The sequence below is a fragment of the Saccopteryx leptura genome, chromosome 2 (assembly GCF_036850995.1).
Source record: "Saccopteryx leptura isolate mSacLep1 chromosome 2, mSacLep1_pri_phased_curated, whole genome shotgun sequence".
NCBI lineage: Eukaryota > Metazoa > Chordata > Mammalia > Chiroptera > Emballonuridae > Saccopteryx > Saccopteryx leptura.
This window is the reverse complement of record NC_089504.1, coordinates 180,446,055-180,468,867: the sequence shown is the minus strand read 5'-3', so window position 1 is coordinate 180,468,867 and position 22,813 is coordinate 180,446,055. Positions and strand designations below refer to the sequence as shown.

The following is a 22,813-nucleotide window of genomic DNA, read 5'->3' as shown; positions in this document are numbered from 1 at the left end:
GAGTGGTATTATAAAGAACCCTAACAAAACAAAAGCCCGTAAAATATTTGAAAATTTTAAAAAATATAATGAAAGAAAAATAAATTTTAGTTTTGAGTTGTTTCTTCTAGTAGGTGTCACTGTGTTACAACTTTTCACTATGTGAATTTCATGGGTTGTCCACTGAGATGTTGCTGTTGCAGAGATGTAGGCCGGGCTGCAGTCGTGTTGGTGTGAGTGGCATAAAGCATATGACTCCAGCAATGGCAATTTCAGACTTCCAGTTGCTCCTTCCCAAGTCTCAACAGACCTGGGTACCTGAATTGGAGTACATCTGTTCTTCAGGGGAGAGAGCGGCTCTGGGTAACTAGCTGTGGGGTTTGTCTCTGCCACTCTCCTTACCGCAAGGTGAGGAAAGTGGGATCTGGGAGGCTGGGGGCCACACTTTAGCTTTCTCTGTCTCTGCCGAGTGTGGGCTGCAGGCAGACCACAAGAACACTGGCTGTGACCTTGTGCTCTGGCAGCTTTGGTTTATTTTTCCTCTGCCCCTCTATCTCACCACTCCTCCCAGTAGAAGCAGACCCAGTCACTCTGCGTTTCCCTCTCCAAACTCCTCAGACAAAATCTAGAGAGCCCAGCAGAGAAAAAAAAATCCGGATACAAACCTGGTGTCTTCTCTCCAAAGCCCACTACAATTGCATTTTTTTTTTTTTTTTTGTATTTTTCTGAAGCTGGAAACGGGGAGAGACAGTCAGACAGACTCCCGCATGCGCCCGACCGGGATCCACCCGGCACGCCCACCAGGGGGACGCTCTGCCCACCAGGGGGCGATGCTCTGCCCCTCTGGGGCGTCGCTCTGCCGCGACCAGAGCCACTCTAGCACCTGGGGCAGAGGCCAAGGAGCCATCCCCAGCGCCCGGGCCATCTTTGCTCCAATGGAGCCTTGGCTGCGGGAGAGGAAGAGAGAGACAGAGAGGAAGGAGGGGAGGGGGATGGAAAAGCAAATGGGTGCCTCTCCTATGTGCCCTGGCCGGGAATCGAACCCGGGTCCCCCGCACGCCAGGCCGACGCTCTACCGCTGAGCTAACCGGCCAGGGCCTTACAATTGCATTTTATCTCCTAACCCCTTCTCACCCTGTCCCACCTTTAGTCCTCTCCATGCTTGAATCTTTCAGGTGTGCCTTTGAGCCCTGGTGGGGTTCCTTTGCTGTGTTATATTTGTTTAATTTGTTGAAATTTCAAGTGGAGAGGTCAGGAGTATCTCTCATGCTGTCATTACTCTGATGTCACTCCTCTGTATTTTATTGTCCTTTTAAAAAATGTTACTTGGAATATCCTCTGATTACCTGAAGATTAGGAGGGAATTTCTCATAATTTTGACTCACTCATGAAAATTATTGGCATGAAGAAATTCATGGGGATTGTGAATAAAAAACTGAAGAGCACAATGACTTAAAATTCATGTATGTTTTTTCTCTTAAACCATTTTTATTTGCAGTTAACGCTGTCCTGAAATCTATTTTCTCAGTCTACTTTTCTCTTTCTACAGTAAATAACCTAGTATGTTTAGAGTTTGAGTATCTAAAACTGTCACCACATTTATAACTGTTTTTAGGAGTTCTTTAATTTATTTGCAGAGTTTTAACATATTTTAAAATTGATTTTGGGGCCCTGGTCAGTTGGCTCAGTGATAAAGTGTTGCCCCAGCATGTAGATGTCCCAAGTTTGATTCACAGTGAGGACACACAAGAGAAATGACCATCTGCTTCTCCACCCCTCCCCTTCCTCCTCCTCCCTCCCTCTCTCTGTCTCTCTCTTGCTCTCGCTCTCACTCTCTCTCTCCCCCTTCCTCTCCCGCAGTTGTGGCTTGATTGGTTCAAGTGCATTAGCCCTGGGCACTGAGGATGGCTCCGTGGAGCCTCCACCTCAGGCACTAACAATAGCTTGGTAGTGAACATATCCCCAGATGGGCAGAGCATTGGCCCCAGATGGACGTTGCTGGCTGGATCCCAATCAGTACGCATGCGGGAGTCTGTGTCTCCATCTCCTCTCATCTCACTTGGAAAAGAAGAAAAAACAAAACAAAACTGATTTTGTTTTTTTCAGAACAATATATATATTTATATTATGTACAAAGTGAAATAATATTATGTGACTTATAGTAAATAATAATAGTCATTGACCTCATTCTTATCTAACCTTGATTGCTGATTTCCTAAGAAAATCACTTGAACCACTTTTGGTTGTTTCTTCTGCTGTTTACCACCACCTTTCCAATGACATTCTTATACTGTTGTTTTGTTATTTTTTTTATTTGACATTAGTTACTTATTAACGACTTTTTTTTATTTTTGTATTTTTCTGAAGTGAGAAGCGAGGAGGCAGAGAGACAGACTTCTTCATGCACCAGACTAGGATCCACCCAGAATGCCCACCAGGGGGCGATGCTCTGCCCATCTGGGGCATTGCTCCACTGCAACAAGAGCCATTCTAGCCCCTGAGGTGAAGGCCATGGAGCCGTCCTCAGCGCCCGGGCCAGCTTTGCTCCAGTGGAGCCTTGGCTGCGGGAGGGGAAGAGAGAGACAGAGAGGAAGGAGAGGGGGAGGGGTGGAGAAGCAGATGGGTACTTCTCCTGTGTGCCCTGACCGGGAATTGAACCCAGGACTTCCACACGCTGGGCTGATGCTCTACCACTGAGCCAACCAGCCAGTGCTGTTACCTATTAACTTCTTATTATCAATGATGAGGAATTAGCTTCTTTAAACAAGCCACCATACACATTTCTCTCTTTTCATCTTTCTAATATAGTAATATCAAGTTTTACATTATTGTGTCTAAGGCACATAGTATATTATGATTACATTCCTTTAGTATACATTTAGTTTTTCCTAGAGGTAATTGCTTTGGGTTTTTTTGTTTTTTTATTTGTTATTTGTATTTATATCACTGGTTTATTCCCAGTTTCCTTTCTCAAACTATAACATCCTGATACTGTTACTATACATTGTCCCTTGTTAATTAACCCAAGCAATCTTTACATCCACTTTACCAGAGGTGGGGGGGATCTTTCCTCAGGTTTCTCTTCTCTGCTGTGAACTGTATCTCTCCAGGCTTATTGCAACTCTCCAGGTTCCTTCACCCCTCACTGTGGTTTTCCCCTTTATTCTGCATCCCATGTCTTCCTCTGTCTAGGTTACTTCTTTCGTTTGATAGCGCACATTCCTGGTAGCTTTCTGTGTTTGTAATGTGACATAAAAATTTTCAGACTTTGCATTCTACCCTCATAGTTGATTGATAATTTGGATATAGAATTCTTCATCAGAAATGTTTTTTCTAGGCCCTGGCCGGTTGGCTCAGCGGTAGAGCGTCGGTCTGGCGTGCGGGGGACCCGGGTTCGATTCCCGGCCAGGGCACATAGGAGAAGCGCCCATTTGCTTCTCCAGCCCCCTCCCCTCCTTCCTCTCTGTCTCTCTCTTCCCCTCCCGCAGCCAAGGCTCCATCGGAGCAAAGATGGCCCGGGCGCTGGGGATGGCTCCTTGGCCTCTGCCCAGGCGCTGGAGTGGCTCTGGTCGCGGCCGAGCAACGCCCCGGAGGGGCAGAGCATCGCCCCCTGGTGGGCAGAGCGTTGCCCCTGGTGGGCGTGCCAGGTGGATCCCGGTTGGGCGCATGCGGGAGTCTGTCTGACTGTCTCTCCCCGTTTCCAGCTTCAGAAAAATACAAAAAACAAAAAAAAGAAAGAAATGTTTTTTCTGTCAGCATTTTAAAGGCACTACTTCAATTGTCTTCTAGCTTTCTGCGTTGCCCTTAAAAATTCCAGAGCCTTCCCAGTTTTTATTCCTTGTGGGTGATTAATTTTGGTCTTTCTAAAACATTTTAAGATCTTTTCTCTAGTGTTCTAAACTTAGAAATAGAGTGTGTATAATCTAAGTATAGAAAATTGCATTAATCTTCATGAGAGAGTGAAGACAAGAGAGAATAATTATAGTTATGACCTAACCATCTGTTTAGGGCTCCAATGTTTGTAGAACTAAAGGATTCTGTTTATTTCTGGCATTGGCTCAATATTTTATTAAATGAAGTAGAGTCAAGGTGTAGTTCAGTACAAAGAAAACTTCCTTGTTTTACCATAGTAGATATCTATTAAGATTCTGAAAATAAACGTGAAGCCAAATTTTACTTACTAGATGGATTCAGTAGTTATGGAAATCGTTGTTGAAGGTGATAGGGTATTTATCTTCCTCTTCTTGTTACTGCCCTGGTTTTAATACAGTTTCCTTAGAGCTGATGGTTCCATATGTAGTTTTACATCGAGATATTTTGCAATTTATAATATATTATGTTTAGTCCTCTCCTTTTCATTTCATCTGCGACCTCACTTGGTTTTTGTTCTTCATCCTTATGACAGAGAGGATTTTGAATCAGGCTCTGCCATCAAGTCCAGAGAACTTTCCTTAAGTAGATGGTCCCGCCCATTGAGCGCTTCTGGTGAACAGATTTCACTGCTGGCTTTGAGGGAACTTTTAACATGAAAATCTGTGCTGATTATCTGCATTGTGACCAATTACTAATTGTCCTCTCTCTTAAAGAATTTTACTGATAAAGGGCCAGGCTGTTTTTAAGTCCATGTGGAAATAAATTCATTTGCTTGAAATTGGCTTCTGTGAATTTATTTGGAATTACTTTTTCAATCTCAGTTCAGGTTAGGATAACAGCAACCTCTCAGGACATCCCCCAGAAGACAGTTTAAGAGTGAAGGGTAGAATAGACTGGACAAAAATATATGTAGTATTAAGTTATTCACAAGTTGATAATGGGAAACATTACTGTTCCTTTTTGTTTACAGCAGTTGTAGTTCACAATCCCACGTCATTACAAATATAGTTATTTCTGGGAAGGTTTGAGAGGATTGAATGAACTGATCATTGAAACCATCTCTTTCCACATAGTTCTTCTGTTATATTTCATTTTATTTGAATTACTAGAAACTACGTTGGGCTTTGTTTTTACTGACATCACTGTCTGACTCTCTGCTTGGCCATTGTTTTAGAAATGCTATCTGGGTTCCACTGTCCATGGCAAGTACACTGAAAGCATTAAGATTTCAACATAGGGCATTTTCTGATACAGCTAAACAGCTCCCGTGAAACAGCCCCTTACTTATGAGATTAAATCATAGTATTTTATGACATTATCTCCAAGAATAATGAAAACTTAAACAAAAATGAACATAGCATACATCACTGAAATGTGAATATCCTTCTCTAAATATCATTTGTTTTGAAATTGAGAGAAATTAGAGCAAAAGATTTATCAACATTTTAGTAGGAAGGATGTTAAATATAGATGTCATTTCTTCAAAGTTGGAAGGAAAGTCTGACATTTTAAAACTGGAAAGATTTCAAGTTCTAGATTTCTGAAGACAAAGTTGTCAAAAAGGACTTACTTATACCTTGTACTTATACAAGTGAACTACAGTATAATTAAATGAGAATCACAGATAAAAGACAAAATTCTTTGATATCTTAGTGACATGAACATTGTGGAAGTTAGAGAATGGTTTAGCAAATCTTGTTCTTTTGTTTCTTTTTAAACTTCTGGTTCTGTAAGAATCTAAAGAGGAAATGCATGTAACATCGTGAGTTAAATTTTTCATCCTACTTGAATGCTTAATTTATCCATCTTATTCTAAGATCTCCCATATTACACGATCTGTTAACGTCCTATAGGATTTTGCTTGTCTATCTCTTAGAAATCCATAGTTACCTCCCCAAAATCTACTTTTTAAACTTGTTTAGAGTATCACAGCAGTGGATTTTGGATGGCAAACTAAATTGCTCATTCTTAACCAGACCAGTCATTTATATCAGTTTTCTTTTTCCAGTTTTCTCATATAAGATTAAGGAAAAACTTTGCTTTCTTGAATTCATTAGGAAAAACTCCCTTTTCATTTCTCTTTTTTAAAATTAGTTTGCCAGTAGTTGTCTATATGAAGACTATAATCCGAAAGATCATGCTGTTTACCTAACTTTTCATCTATGCTTAACTTCGCTGGAAACGAGAATGTTTTGGCATTGAGTCTTATTAATTAGGCTTCATCAGAGCTGGCTGTAAGCCAGTTTAGAGAGTAGTTCAGAGATAGCTTTGTGTTTCTAAGTAATCAAGCTCTTGCTACCTGTGCTGCCTAGCACAATTTTATTCTCTCTGTTGTGCAGAAGTAGTCCATTACATGTTTCTCTTGCTTAATAACTTGACCCTTTGCTCTAAATAATATACTTATTCAACTCATTTACTTCTTCTCGTTTTATTTTTTCCTCTGTGATATCTTATGGCCTAGATTTACTTTTGAAGGGAAGAACATTTAATCTACAAATAGCCCTTGATAAAGGGCTTTCCTTGGGTTCACTAATTAGTCTACTTCACCGAGTCTTCCATCGTTTTCCAGGACAGTCTCCGTAAGAAGGATGACAGAATTGAAGAGCTGGAAGAAGCATTAAGAGAGAGTGTACAGATAACTGCAGAACGAGAAATGGTGCTAGCACAAGAGGAATCAGCCAGGACCAATGCTGAAAAACAGGTCTGCGATTTTATACAGTTACTGGCAATGTAGCTGGTTAAACAAAAGGTAAAACCCAAGCTGTGTAGTCTACAGGAAAACTGTACATAAAGTATGCTTGTAGGGTTTCAGAAACACTCATCAGGTGTAAGTACTTAGACTTAAATGAGAATTGAAAAATTATTATATAAGAATTGACTTGTGTTAATGCAGAGGTCTCTCCATGAATAATTTGGTACTGATTTCAGATACATTTATGAGTATATGCTCATATATCTGATGCGATGAAATAGAACTTCTCTGTTACAAAACTGGGCACAGCCCTGCTTTTACAGAAAATAAAACAGCACAGACATTTCTGAGTTAAAGACATTAACTTTAAATAGAAAATAGTTTATTTTATATCCTGGCTTGTTCAAAAGAGCAGATTATGTTATAACAAGTTAAGGTTAATATTAAGTATGAAAGTTATCATGACACATGAGTCCCAGATCAGCATGTCTTTTGAGGTGGCTTGTTAAAGGGTTCTTTTGTTATTCTTTTAAAAATTTGTTTCTATGCCTGTTTAGATCCTCATATCCTTGCTTTTAACTTTTTATTTGGAAGAATAACTAAAGATAGGAGATGTGAATGGACAAAATAGTATTAACCAGTGAAGGCTCAAATCTGAGAGTATGATTGGAGGGTTTGAACCTGTCTTACACAGAGAAACTCATGACAGTTTTTCAGTGATTATTTGTTTTCTATTTCGTTGTTGGAAAAATATAAATGTTAAACATGTGACAAAAAGAGTTCAATGAGAGAGGGTAACATGAATTTTGGGGGTAGCCTCCTTGGGGTGACCAGACCACCAGTGAGTGGTCTGGTAATTACCTTGTAAGTGAAGGTAATTGCACAGCAGGGAAGACCAGTACATTCAAAGAGGCATAGTGTAGTCTGTGCTACAAGGGAACCTTCTAACTCTGTTGGTCATGAGGATACAGTTTCTTTAGTGTCAAGTGTAGAAAGAAAGACTCATTAGCATTAGCAAAGCTGAAGGAAAATCTATCTGTTCACAGAATGACTGTCTTTCAGTGCCCTGTCCTCAGATAAGTGCCTTCATCTACATTCTATTTGAGTATTTCCTAATGTGCGGTTGAGTAGAATTTGGGTAGTGGAGTGCTTCCCAGACAGGATTGTTCAGGAATGAGGAGGAATCTTTTTTTAGCCTGATTTTATCTTTTTTACACACTTTCCTTTATCTTCAAAATGTTACTCATTTTTTTCTTCCTGCAAAAGTTTCTTTCTGCATTAGGAATCATTAGTTAGTTACAAGTCTTACATATTAGAGATTGTGCAGAAATTTTTGCAATTAATAATAGATCATGTCATTATGGACTATAGACTACTGTTGTGTGTTATTTTTGAATCTATTATGTAAACTGGTTTTATATATATATATATGTGTGTGTGTGTGTGTGTGTGTGTGTGTGTATATATATATATTTATTTATTTTAAATTTAAGTGAGAGGAGGGGAGATAGACTCCCGCATGCACTCCTACCAGGATCCACCTGGTGACCCATCTGGGACCAATGCTCTGCCCATCTGGGGCCGTGTTCACAACCAAGCTATTTTTAAGCATCTGAGGTGGAGGCTCCACAGAGCTATCCTCAGCGCTTGGGGCCAATGCACTTGAATCAGTTGAGTCATGGCTGCAGGAGGAGAGTAAAGAGAGAGAGAAGAGGAGGGGGAGAAGTAGACAGTCACTTCTTCTGTGTGCCCTGACAGGGAATCGAACCTGGGACTTCCACACACTGGGCTGACGCTCTACCACTCTGCCAACTGGCCAGGGTTTAATTTACATAAAACTTTAGTAGAAAATACAGAGAGTTCCTATAAACTCCTTTCTCCACCTCAGTTTCCCCTTTTAATTAATGTCTTGCATTGATGTGGTACATTTGTTAAAATTGATGAGCCAATATTGGTACATTATTAAATAGTACATAGTTTACGTTTCAGTTCACTTTTCGAGTTGTACAGTTCTATGAGTTTTACCAAATATATAATGTCACGTGTCCATTACAGTATCATGCAGAATAGCTTCACTGCCCTAGAAATCACCTGTGCTCCACCTGGTCATCCCTTCCTCATCTCCCCAGTCTCTTATCTTTCTCCTGTCTCTGTAGTTTTGCCTTTTCCAATGTCATTCAGTTTGGCCCGTGCAGTATGCAGTGTCTTCAGACTGGCTTCTTTCATTTAGCCTCCGCATTTAAGGTTCTTCCACGTCTTTTTGTGGCCTGCCTGAAAACTCACTTTATCTCTGAATTGTATTCCACTGTATGACTGGGCCACAATTTACTTGTTTCTTTTTTTTTTTTTTTGTATTTTTTTTTTTTTTGTATTTTTCTGAAGCTGGAAATGGGGAGAGACAGACAGACTCCCGCATGCGCCCGACCGGGATCCACCCGGCACGCCCACCAGGGGCGACGCTCTGTCCACCAGGGGGCGATGCTCTGCCCCTTTGGGGCGTTGCTCTGTTGCGACCAGAGCCACTCTAGCGCCTGGGGCAGAGGCCAAGGAGCCATCCCCAGCGCCCGGGCCATCTTTGCTCCAATGAAGCCTCGGCTGTGGAAGGGGAAGAGAGAGACAGAGAGGAAGGAGAGGGGGAGGGGTGGAGAAGCAAATGGGCGCTTCTCCTGTGTGCCCTGGCTGGGAATCGAACCTGGGACTTCTGCACGCCAGGCCGACGCTCTACCACTGAGCCAACCGGCCAGGGCAATTTACTTGTTTCTTTACTTATTAAAGAACGTCTTGATTGCTTTCAATTTTTGGCAATTATGAATAAAGCTTCTATAAACATATTCATTATGTATGGACATAAAATTTCAAGTCATTTAGGCAAATACCTGAATGTGGTTGCTGGATTATATGGTAAGACTATACTTAGCTTTGTAAGAAACTGCAAAACTATCGTCCGAAGTGGCTATATATAATTTCTTTTAATTGCATGTTTTTTTCTTTTTCTCTTCTCTGTTTATCTTCTTTGTGCCATTCTGCTACTCACTGCCTATCTGAAACTGTTGAGTGAAATATTGCATGAGACTAGTCATTTAGGCTTTAAGTGGTTTAAGGTATGAAGAAACTGCTTTCATGTTTTTTATACTTCTGGGGTTGTGTTAAACTTCAGTCATTGTCCCCCCCTGCATTCATCTTCTTTCCTTTTTTGTCTTTTTGTTTCTTCTAAGCCACTGTTTATTAATTGAATGCATCAAATATTCATTTCAATATCTAAAATGGGGGAAGCTTTCTTTGGCTAGGGACATTATACTTATCTTTCTCAAGTCCAAAATGTATCAGTCTCTTGCCTAAATTTAGCCTCTGAGAAGGAATGACTACCTCTGATATGAGGAGGATATCTGCATATCTTGATTTCTCAAAGCGCAAAGTAAAATTGTTTGGGGACCATATCTCTTATTAAAATAAAGTACAGAACCTTTTAAAGTTTGAGCAGGGCAGAACTGTCAAAGGAAAACATTTCTTGATGCCTATCCTATATTCTTTACAGTATCTCTTACAGTATCTTTGTTCCTATTATATGCTGCGTTCTCTTGAGCCTCTGATTCAGATAAGTTGTGTAATGATCCTGTGAAGGAAGAGGTCTTCTCAACTAACTATTTTGGCAAATAAAGAGATGAAAGGGAACAATCCCATGAGGAAACCCCAGGGTTCCTTTCCAAGTGGTTTTCTTCTTCTGAAATTCTCTCTGCTCAGGTTGTGGCAGGCTTTGTGTTTTGTTGAGTGTGAGAGGCCGTTTTTAAAAAATAAGTTGTTTGGGGTGACACTGGTTAATGACAACACAGGTTTCAAGTGTATATCTCTATGATACATGATTTGTGTATTGTATTGTGTGCCCATGACCCAGAGTCAAATAATTTCCTGTCACCATATATTTGGCCCCCTTTACTCATTTTCTTAAAATGAGCACAGAGTAAAATATCTGAGTCTCAGAATTACCAGGAGGCAAGGGGCAGTATTCTTAGTTCAGCAGTGCTGCTGTAAACTTAAATGGGTTTTTTTGTTGTTGTTGTTGGGTGGGGTTTTTTTTTGTTTTTTTTTGTTTTTTTTGCATTTTTCTGAAGCTGGAAACAGGGAGAGACAGTCAGACAGACTCCCGCATGCGCCCGACTGGGATTCACCCGGCACGCCCACCAGGGGCGACGCTCTGCCCACCAGGGGGCGATGCTCTGCCCATCCTGGGGGTCGCCATGTTGCGACCAGAGCCACTCTAGCGCCTGGGGCAGAGGCCACAGAGCCATCCCCAGCGCCCGGGCCATCTTTGCTCCAATGGAGCCTTGGCTGTGGGAGGGGAAGAGAGAGACAGAGAGGAAGGCGCGGCGGAGGGGTGGAGAAGCAAATGTGCGCTTTTCCTGTGTGCCCTGGCCGGGAATCGAACCCGGGTCCTCCGCATGCTAGGCCGATGCTCTACCGCTGAGCCAACCGGCCAGGTGTTTGTTTGTTTTTGTTGGGGTTTTTTGCATTTGATAAGAATGTCTTCACTGGTGTAAGGTATTTTTTCCCCACTGAGAAGGAAGGAACAGGTCTCGGAGCCACCAAGTGTGGTAAGTTCAAAAGGCTTTATTCAGTACACAGCGTTCCTCGGACGAGACTCAGTGGCCTGGAAGATGGAGGTCAGGAAAATCGCGCACGGAGAGACTGCATGGGTATATTTAAAAAAAGGGATCCCTCTAGGGAAGTCGGGCTAATATGATGAGAAATCTCACTGGCTGACAAGTCAGTCGCTTTTTTTCCAAGGACTTCTAGGAAGTTTCTTTTGGCGTGCTTGGCTGTGGGCGGTCCTAGCCAAAGTTCGCGGGCCTAGGTTCCCCACGTGACCATCCCTCTATCCACCGACCTTACAACTGGTATACTTTGAGAGTAAATTTATTTTTGAGGGAGCCATTTTAAAATGAATTGGTAACTAATTTTTAAAAATGCCTTAAAAGTAATGAGACTTTCTCTTTTTGCCTAATAAAGTGAATTTATTTTGTTCCTAAAGAATGTTTTTGAGTATTTTGAGTAAAGATATATCCTCTCAATATAATTAACATTTGCACATGAGTTCTCATTTTTATTTTAAAGGCTCATTTTTGATAGTGATACTCATTTTCTTCATATTACCATATTGACATTATTTGTCTTATATGTTAAGTGTAAATATATATTTTTTTTTTTTGGATTTTTCTGAAGCTGGAAACGGGGAGAGACAGTCAGACTCCCGCAAGCGCCCCACCGGGATCCACCCGGCACGCCCACCAGGGGCGATGCTCTGCCCCTCCGGGGCGTTGCTCTGCTGCGACCAGAGCCACTCTAGCGCCTGGGGCAGAGGCCAAGGAGCCATCCCCAGCGCCCGGGCCATCTTTGCTCCAATGGAGCCTTGGCTGCGGGAGGGGAAAAGAGACAGAGAGGAAGGAGGGGTTGGGGGTGGAGAAGCAAATGGGCGCCTCTCCTATGTGCCCTGGCCGGGAATTGAACCCGGGTCCCCCGCACTCCAGGCCGACGCTCTACCGCTGAGCCAACCGGCCAGGGAAGTGTAAATTTTCTACCTAGAAGATCATAAGATTTTACTGTTGATTTGCTAGGTATAGATTAATGAACATTTTTAAGGATTACATAATTTTTTAAATCCAGGTCTTTAAACTTTATTGGCATATTAAAAATTATACATTTTAATAATTAAAATAATTTGAACAACCAAAAAAAAATGGCAGTCTTGATTAAACTGCATTTTATAGCGTACAAGACCAGCTTGGTTTGTAGCTAGCTTTCACTGTGGTTCCACCAGCCTCCTCCTTCACCAACATGGAGGTTCTGTTCCTTCCTGTCAGCCAGCAGGCAGGTGGGAGAGGTGGGCGCAGCCTCACTGTCAGCAGTTCTTGGTTCTGTGCTGGGAAAATAGGCATCTCACTGTGAAACAACTAAAAGAGCACAACAGGAAGGCAGTGCTTTGTGGAGTGGACAGTGCTACATGCACCTCCTTATGATTCACCATCTTGCTCCTTCTGTTCAGTTGTTTCCTTTGAAGGTAGCGGATTTTTCTCATGTGTTTCCATCTTGATCTTCAATTTAATCAAATTTTTCAGTCACCACCCTATCTGGTTTGTCAGACGGTGGCTGCATAGGAAGCGGAGCTAGATGCAGGAGCAAGTGGCATTCCATCTCTGCAGCAGCTGCTGCTGAGTGTCCCGTTTTATTTTTATTCTTAAAGATTTATTGAAAATAAAAATTCCTATTCTCTGTTGGCTCCCGATCTACCCAGTCACTTATACAGCAGTTGTCACCATGATGCCCAGAGCAGGTGGCACTCCTGCAGCAGCCCCGGCGCCTGGCAGCCCACAGAGGATGGTGTGTGGTGACGGAGTTGCAGCCTTGCTCCCCAGCTCCCCCCCCGCCTTCAGACTTCCAGCTCTTCCCAGAGTGGACAGTTTATTCTTTGATTTTATAAACATAATTCTGTACTAATCTGAATATTTATAATAGTTTCTTCATTTTAAAATTAAATGGCAATAATGCTCAAAATAAAATAATGATCCTCTTACTTATGCTATTTTTTCTATAAACATTTATTGAATATGTTGCTACACTAAGCAGTGCCTCAAAAGTTCATCTGAAGAAAGAAAAACTGTTATTACAGCTTCATTCAATAAGTAGCATGGTAGTGATCTGAATAGAGTAGCTTCAAGGATAGCATGGAAGGGCAGGCATATAATCCAGATTGGAGGGTCATGGAAGGCTTCCTGGAGGAGATGGCTGATGCTTAAGGTGAGCCTCAAAAGGAAAAAGTTAGACAAAGAAGAGGTGAAGGATATTTGATGTATTACATGTAGAGGGATGAGCATAGGTAAAAGCTGGAAGCATCCAGTGAGCTTTAAGTGGTGATTAGCAGCTACAGTTCAGGAAAAATATGAATGGCAAGCTGGGAGAGAGGGCGGAGGAAGGGAGAGGGGAGTGCATGCAGTCAGGTCATGCTGAAGCATATTTAATCTTATTCAGTACATCCTCACTGAATGTCATCAATAGGTTCTGTGACTTTAAGTGAATGAAACTTAACCAATTTTACCATAGGCTGATTGATAATAAACAAGAGTTAAGTTCCTGTGGCATCTCATTAATGTTGCAATGGAATGACTGAATGAAACAACATTATTTGAGGACCTGCTATACTGTGGAATTTTGCTTTTTATAGTCAAGTCAATGGAGAACTACTGAAGCATTTTAACCAGAGAACAATACTTATCCATGAGTTTGCTGCTGCTTCATTCATTCAGCAGATCTTTATTGAGTATCAGTGGTGTCGTAGTGGTCCTGGGTAAGAAATCATGATGAGCAAAGCAGCTGCAGGGGACCCAGGCACTAACCTGGCAAATAGCATTTAATTACAAGTCATCACAAAGTTCTAAGGATAAAGCAGATTTTCTGTGATAGCCAATAATTTGAAGGAGGTTGGAGAAGTTAGAATGTGTTTTGATTGAGTGCTGAGAGCGTGCTCTGAGAAAGTAACATCTAACCTGGGTCCTGCAGGAAGAGAAGCTGTTGTGTGAAGAATGGGGTGGAGCCAACACTTGTGCTGGTGGTGAGGTGGGAACAACTTGGACACATGTGAGGACAACTAGTCTGACTGATGGGCAGGAAGGACACACGACATCCAGGGCCTCATTAGATAATGTTAATAGTTTTTGTTTTTTAGAGTGTTTCCTGATTTATGGTTTTAAAAGTTTATTTTGGCTGCTAGTTGGAAATGGATCCAACAGGGCTTAGCGTGAAAGCAAGATCAGATGGCTGGAAATGTACAAACATTTCCCCAAAGGGTACAAGGCACAGCTCCTCTGCTTCTAAACATACTTTTCCCTCAGACTGATCTCCTCAAGAAGGCACCTAAGATGTACAGACTCGCTTTTATTCTTCCCTCTTCAGAGTCATGCTTCCCTCACTATGATAGGCAGACCTCTCTTAAATCTTACTTTCCTATTTCCTCTGAGGAGGGAAAAAACCTCTGGAACAACAGCAGCAATCAATTCAAATGTTGGTCTTGAGAAATGGATGAGAAAAATCAGATTGTTCACAATTCTTGGTTTTCAACGGAACTGAGGAACAACCTAACTAAGTTGCCAGCTCAGAGATAATTTTAAATAATTTTTTTTAATTTAGTGAGAGGAGAGGAGGCAGAGATAGACTCCCACATGCATTATAAATAATTTCTGATGGTAGACTAGTATGAGATTTGAGGCATATAATTCTGAAGAAGTACAAAAAGACTGAGTTATATTGGTATAATAAAAACTCTTTAATTCTTATTTATTTATTTATATGAAAGTTTGTTAGTGCTTACAACTGTGAAAATGAAACATTCCATGAAATTGACACTGAACTCTGGGTCTTTTTAGCAATAAATAATATTAAGGGATATCTAAACTAACAAAAATACAAGTTCTATTAATCTCATTAAAATAAATGTTTAATTATAAGATACACTTTAATAACATTTCACTTTTCATGTCTAATAGTCTCAAAATAGCTAATATTTATATTAATTGTGATTATTGTATTATTCTAGTAATTGTAATGATAATGCAAAAGAGTTTTAACAGACTTATTAGCACAGGAAAATTTATAATTATGAAATTTACATTTATATACATATTCTTATTGCAGAAAAGTATACTCATAAACAGTCTAGCATAAAATAAATTTCATTAGTATAAAATTTTAAGGAGAAGTGGAATGGAAACACATGCGTAGAGAGAAAAAGGAAAATGTAGAACTTAATCATTAAAGAATATGTCTTATAGTTTTAAAATATATAATAATGGATATCAGATCACCATAGTATCTATATTTCTTTAGATAATTTCTTTTTTAAAAAAGTGATTTTTTTACTTTTTAAAAACAATTTTTAAAAAATATACTTTGTTTTATTTATTCATTTTAGAGAGAGGGGAGAGAGAGATGGAGAGAGAGAGAGAAGGGTGGGGGGAGCAGGAAGCATCAGTTTTCATCTGTGCCTTGACCAGGCAAGACCAGGGTTTCAAACTGGTGACCACAGCATTCCAGGTTGATGCTTTATTCACTGCACCACCACAGGTCGGGCTAAAAACAATTTTTTTTTATTTTTCTGATTTTTTAAATTTCTTTTTATTTTTTTGTATTTTTCTAAAGTTGGAAACGGGGAGGCAGTCAGAAAGACTCCTGCATGCATCCGACCGGGATCCACCTGGCATGCCCACCAGGGGGCGATGCTCTGCCCATCTGGGCCGTTGCTCTGTTGCAACCAGGGCCATTCTAGCACCTGAGGCAGAGGCCACAGAGCCATCCTCAGCACCCAGGCCAACTTTGCTCCAATGGAGCCTTGGCTGCAGGAGGGGAAGAGAGAGACAGAGAGGAAGGAGAGGGGGAGGGGTGGAGAAGCAGATGGGCACTTCTCCTGTGTGCCCTGGCCGGGAATCGAACCCGGGACTCCTGCATGCCAGGCCAACGCTCTACCACTGAGCTAACCAGCCAGAGCTAAAAACAATTTTAAAAAATACTTATGAAATTAAATTCTTTAAACTTATGAGGAAAATAATTAGACATCAAGTTAAAATCATAGTTATATTAACTGTTAGAGATTTAGAGATAATTTAGACATTGTGTAAAGATTCCTGGTCTAGGAAGAGGTTGAACAGATTAGGCAATGGTTGAATGAATTCCACAGTGACAGTGGACATAGAAAAGAGTGAGTGGCTTTAGACTGTTTTTTGGAAATAGAGCTAAAAAATTTTGGTGAATTATATGTATGGGTAAGGATAAAACAGAAAACCAAGTCGTCTGTTTTCTGACTGGACAACTGAGATGAGAAAGCCTGATGGAAAAACTTGTTTGAGGATAAGAACCAAGAACTTATGCTAAAGAAATGTTAGTATATTATCATTAGGAGCAGAATTCTTACCACCTCAGATTTATATTTTCAGCCCAGTTTCCTCTTCTGAGATCCAGATGAAGTCCACTTCATATCTTTACTCCAGTTATGTCAGCCTGAAACCATCTAAACCGAGAAATCTTGACTCCTACCCTCAAATTAGTTCTTCTCTCACAGGCTTTTCCATCTCATTGGAGAAAACACTTTTTTCTTATGAAACTGAAATTAGGCATAGTGAGTGTTAAGAGAATCAAGTCCAAGAAAGGTAGAATTGATAGATGAGGCACAGAGATTTTATCCCCTGGTTCTCTCATTCAGAAGGCCACTCCAGAACTTTAGGGAAACCACATTACACAGTGGCTATGAAAGTGGTCCTGGAGTTAGAAGGGTTGATTGGAATTATGGTTTCATCACTTAAATTGTGATCTTAAACAAGTTACTTCTGTGTCAATTCCTTGAGCTATCAAAGAAAAAATACTTATTGTATCTGCCACATAAAAGGGAGATTATATGTATAAAAGCACTTATAACAGAGTCTAGCGTAAAACAAGCACTCAATAAATGTTAGCTTCTTAAGATACTTCTGTTCTTCCTACCACTGCCTTCAGTAGCTCCCAGGGAACAGGTTGTTTTGACCAGTTAAGGCCTCAGAGATTCTTGGTATCTGTAGACCCTACCTGGTGGATTCAGAACCAGTGATGACATGCTTATTGTTAGAAGTGTCCATTTACATGTATCAAGATTTAATTCTTATGACTTAAGGAAATCCTTGTGCCCTTCCCTTCCCCAGCTTGGAATGTATAGTATCTGCATCAATCGAGAATGCTACAGCCAACTAATAGGTTAATAGATTGGTTATATGGGCATTGTTCTTGTCATCTGGTTATTTTCTGAGAGTCTGCCTTAGGTCACTGTAGAATATTAATCTGTCCATTGTTCTTCAATTTACTTTTTATTTAAAATTTTTGTTTATTGATTTTAGCTAAGAGAAAGAGGAAGGGAGAGAGAGAGAGAGAGAGAGAGAGAGAGAGAGACTGGAACATCAATCTGTCCCTGTATGTGCCCTGACCATGGATCAAACCTGCAACCTCTGCTTGGGGTGATGCTCTAACCACCCGAGCTAGCCGTCCAAGGCTCACTTATTTTTATGTTTTACTCATAAAAATAGTTTGGGGAGCTTTATTAAATGGCTAGAAACATGTACTGCGATAGTCAATCCTAATGCTATTTTTGTTTTACAAAAAAGGTATTCTGTGTTTCCTTTAGGAAGCAAGATAGGGAGGGAAGGAAAGAAGGAAAGAAAAAAAAAATATTAGCACTAAAACAAAATATGGATTTTAGAACATTATTATCAGACCTTATTACTAGAAGTAAGAAAAATTGGAAAATTTAGTTTCCTTACCTATTCTAGTGGGTAACAAAGGACTTACTGTGTCTTATAGGATGATGTGAAGAACTCTAGCCCTGCTCTTGTTAATCTTTTGGCTAATGGGAGCTAGCTAGAAGTCTTATGTAGCATATAGTCTTCAACTCTGAAATACGTAACAGTAAGCCATGTTCATAAAACCATGTAAAACTTCAAAACATTCCACAAAACAGATAAAAGTGTGATCAATTAGTTTGAAAATCTTTTTTTTTTCTTTTTGTATTTTTCCAAAGTTAGAAGTGGAAGGCAGTCAGACAGACTCCCACATGCACCCGACCAGGATCCACCCAGCAAGCCCACCAGGGGGCGATGCTCTGCCCATCTGGGGCGTTGCTCCTTTGCAGCCAGAGCTACTTTAGCGCCTGAGGTGAAGGCCATGGAGCCATCCTCAGCACCTGGGCCAACTTTGCTCCAGTGGAGCCTTGGCTGTGGGAGTGGGAGAAAGAGAGAGGAAGGAGGGGGGAAGGGTGGAGAAGCAGATGGGCACTTCTCCGGTATGCCCTGGCTGGGAATTGAATTCGGGACTTCCACCTGCCAGGCCAATGCTCTACCACTGAGCCAGCCGGCCAGGGCTGAAAATCTTTTTTGATCCTACTTTATTTTCTTCCAGTTGGACTAATAACTTCTAGTCATCACTGATAAATTTGACATTAGTTTTATCAACATTTGTCTCATCTCTCCTCACCTTAAACATAGATTTATAATATACTACTCACAAAAATTAGGGAATATTTTATCATTTCATATTCATTTTGAAATATCCCCTAATTTTTGTGAGCAGTATATTATTGAGATCGTTTCCTTTTATATACTGCTATAATGAACTACATTTAGAAGTTCATTAACATATCTCAATATTTTTTCTTTACTTACCCTTAAATGTCTTAAACTGACTTTTGTGTCAGTAGTGAGGTAGGTTTCTGAGGTGAGTAGCTGTGCAGTCTAAAAGTATTACAAATTCAAACATGTTTCTCGGAACTGGATAGAATCAGTCAGTCTTACTAAAAAGTCAAGTTGTAAATTAGCAATATAAACTCTGCTTTTAAGTAGTTTACTGATTTCTGTAGAAGTCATTATTTTGTCAGTGTAAAGATTGAAGCTGCTGTTGTTCAGATATTTCATTTTTTAAAAGATGCTATTCTGTAACATTTTGTTGATAAACATAGAGTACTTTTTAATGTTCCAAGAATATGAGGAGATGTGATAGTTAATTTCACAATCATTTTCTTTGCTATTGTATGATCATTTCAGTATTTAAATCAAACTCTATCAAGAGGAACCTAGTAAGTTTCATCGTAGACCCTTAGTGTAATATCAGTGAGTTTGAATCTCCTTTGTTATGGTGACTGGTTATGAAATCAGTCACTTGACAGACTCTGAAGTGAGACTGCTGGAAATACGTCATGTCTGCCTTCCTGGTGTGACAGCTGGCTACAAAGCAAACCCCACAAAAGCCATTCTGCAATTGACAAGGGACTTCAAAGGCCAACAGGGCTGCCACTTCAAAGAGAATTCTGCCATTTCTGGCTTGTTGAAAGAAGTTAAATGGCTGTACCCTGCCCAAGTAGAAATCTCCATATTTAGACTTCTCCTTCTTTTGATCTTAGAAAAATGTATGAAATGGGCTTTAAGTTAAAGGAATGATATAGTTTATAGTAATGGCAACCCAATATTCTGCATTTTACTTTACTTATTAATGGACATTACTCAGATATGTTCAAATAACAGCAAGTGTAAAAACTCAAAATGTCTCAGAGGATGAATGTTCAAAAGAAGAGTTGAAACTTCATATTAATGTTTTAGTAGCCACCTTCACAAATGTGGAATAAGTAAGATGGTGGATAAAATGGAACAATGTATTTTTCAAACTCTCTTTCAATTACTACTTGTAATTTTTATCCCTTTTAGTAGAATCAGATTTTGAATGTTTATAGTAAGAATGGCTGACAATTAAACCTATAAACTGTTGAAGCTGATTTGCAGTTTTAACTTATGACATTTCTCTACTTTTAGTAACTCTGTAGACAAACATTTAAACTTAAAATCTATTTAGTTATGCTGGATACAATTTTGAAATAATTACTTCATTTTTGTATTAAACAAAAAAAGGATCTCAGTTTTAATGGAATTTTTAAAATAAAATATCAGAATATTAACAAGCATCTTCAAAAAATAATAAGGCAAAAGCAGGAACATAAATTCTTTCTTTTAGAATAGTGAAAGCTCTAAAAGGTATCCCTTTGATGGAGTCATATTTAGTATACTTAAATAAGAAAAAACTTGATAAGTAATATGATGGTAAAAATATGGAGATTTTATATGTGATGTGAAGTGAGTGAGGATTAGCTAGAATTTGATGTTATTATAACTCAATGACATGGTCTTAATTACATACTTTATTTCTCGTCCTATGTATTATATAACAATAGAAAGCTAAGAATCCTTAGAGTCTTTTGCCCTCATCTCCTGTTTCCTTATTTCTTAAAAATTTTTTTTACATAAAATTAAAAAGTTGACTTGGCAGAAGTGTTAGCCAGTGTAAGTTCCTCTATAATTTCACCAGATGGGGTCAGTAGACAACAACTAAAGAAATATAAAGGAAAACTGAAGCCCTCCCCCCACCATGAAATAACCACATGGGATGGTATGATCAAAAAAAAAATCTTATCTACATGAGTAGTTCATAACAGTAGTTCTTAAAATACTGCACTTGTGTTTGTCTTTTTTATTATCATAGTTTCTTTCTCTTGAAAAAATTTTGATACATGATTATATTGTCATAGAAGTTTAGGCAATATCTGCATCTCTGAATTTCGGCTTGATTTCTTCCTTTCTATTCAACTATTTTCAAAAGTTATAATCAAATAAAAAAAATAACTGCAGTGGTAAAGAAATAAAACCTTGGCACTAAAATTGAACTACAGAGGTGAGTGCCAGAGTCTATAGGTATTAGTTTTCAAAATAGATATGTTTATATAATTCTGTCTAAGTAACTGCTACTACATTGGGAAGCAGTTTTGGAATCTACGTGGTAGATCTATAATAGATGATATTTAGTTTGTTTGTAATGAGTTCTTGGGGTGTTTGACCTTTATTCTGTTATGTCCTACTGAGAAGTTTGATAAACCAAGTTATTGACAATAGAGGCAGTCATCCAAGGTAAAGCCAAAGGTGAAGTTATGAGAGCCAGATGACTTCCCACTGATTTTTATATGCAGTTTATGTTCTCCTTGGCTGCACCTTCCTGGTGTTTTCAGTGAAACATATTTTCCTAGAGAAATCAGCACAGCAGGATTTCTCCTGCACAACAGATAGTTTTTGTGTGTGGCATGTCCCAAAATCTCTTTTGGCACTCATTTGACCCTTCCTTTTATATCTATTCTTTTTAATGAATAAAGAGCCAATAAGGGTTAGTGTAAAGTGTATTAAAGCAGAAATTATGTGATGTGGGCTCTATTTCTTCTGTTTACTAGTGTGATTTAGAGTAAGTTCGGTATTCTTTTTAATCCTCTAGCCTCATCTGTATGGAGTAAATTATTATCCCCACATATGTTTTTGTAGTCATAAAGATGGTATATAAATGTTGAGCCTTATTATTATGGCCACAATTATTCTGTATATGTCTGTGTGTGTACATGGATACACACACATGATGCTTATGAATTCCTTCTTGGTATCCTTGGGTTGCCAGACATTTAATTCTACCCTTTTTCTTTTCTCCTTTGGCTAATAGTAAACTTTTGATGAGGTCATATACAGTGTGTCCGTAAAGTCATGGTGCAGTTTTTTTTTTTATACTAATTTTATTTTTTTAATGGGGTGACATCAATAAATCAGGATACATATATTCAAAGATAACAAGTCCAGGTTATCTTGTCGTTCAATTATGTTGCATACCCATCACCCAAAGTCAGATTGTCCTCTGTCACCTTCTATCTTGTTTTCTTTGTGCCCCTCCCCCTCCCCCTTTCCCTCTCCCATTCCCCCCCCCTCCCCCCCCGCCGTAACCACCACACTCTTATCAATGTCTCTTAGTTTCACTTTTATGTCCCACCTACGTATGGAATAATACAGTTCCTGGTTTTTTCTGATTTACTTATTTCGCTTCGTATCATGTTATCAAGATCCCACCATTTTGCTGTAAATGTTCCGATGTCATCATTTCTTATGGCTGAGTAGTATTCCATAGTGTATATGTGCCACATCTTCTTTAACCAGTCATCTATTGACGGGCTTTTTGGTTGTTTCCATGTCCTGGCCACTGTGAACAATGCTGCAATAAACATGGGACTGCATGTGTCTTTACGTATCAATGTTTCTGAGTTTTGGGGGTATATACCCAGTAGAGGGATTGCTGGGTCATAAGGTAGTTCTATTTTCAGTTTTTTGAGGAACCACCATACTTTCTTCCATAATGGTTGTACTACTTTACATTCCCACCAACAGTGGATGAGGGTTCCTTTTTCTCCACAGCCTCTCCAACATTTGCTATTACCTGTCTTGCTAATAATAGCTAATTGAACAGGTGTGAGGTGGTATCTCATTGCCGTTTTGATTTGCATTTCTCTAATAGCTAAAGAAGATGAGCATCTTTTCATATATCTGTTGGCCATTTGTATTTCTTCCTGGGAGAAGTGTCTGTTCATATCCTCTTCCCATTTTTTTATTGGATTGTTTGTTTGTTTGTTGTTGAGTTTTATGAGTTCTTTGTATATTTTGGATATTAGGCCCTTATCTGAGTTGTTGTTTGAAAATATCATTTCCCATTTAGTTGGCTTTCTGTTTATTTTGTTATCAGTTTCTCTTGCTGAGCAAAAACTTCTTAGTCTGATGTAGTCCCATTCATTAATTTTTGCCTTCACTTCTCTTGCCTGTGGAGTCAAATTCATAAAATGCTCTTTAAAACCCAGGTCCATGAGTT

At 39.5% G+C, this 22,813-nt stretch overlaps 1 protein-coding gene and 1 pseudogene across 14 annotated transcripts in view; one reads left to right on the top strand and one right to left on the bottom strand.

The window, feature by feature from the left end:
* Positions 1–22,813, top strand: part of ERC1 (ELKS/RAB6-interacting/CAST family member 1) — a 544,893-nt gene that overhangs the window by 282,849 nt on the left and 239,231 nt on the right. For 10 of the 14 annotated variants that reach the window (XM_066369487.1, XM_066369485.1, XM_066369491.1 and 7 more), the window contains one exon: positions 6,422–6,553. The exons of the other annotated variants lie outside the window; for them this stretch is intronic. In XM_066369487.1, coding sequence (XP_066225584.1) covers positions 6,422–6,553 — 132 coding nt within the window. The remainder of the gene's footprint in view (positions 1–6,421; positions 6,554–22,813) is intronic. 14 annotated transcript variants of the gene reach the window in all.
* On the bottom strand, positions 12,550–12,730 carry LOC136393934 (thymosin beta-4-like; annotated as a pseudogene).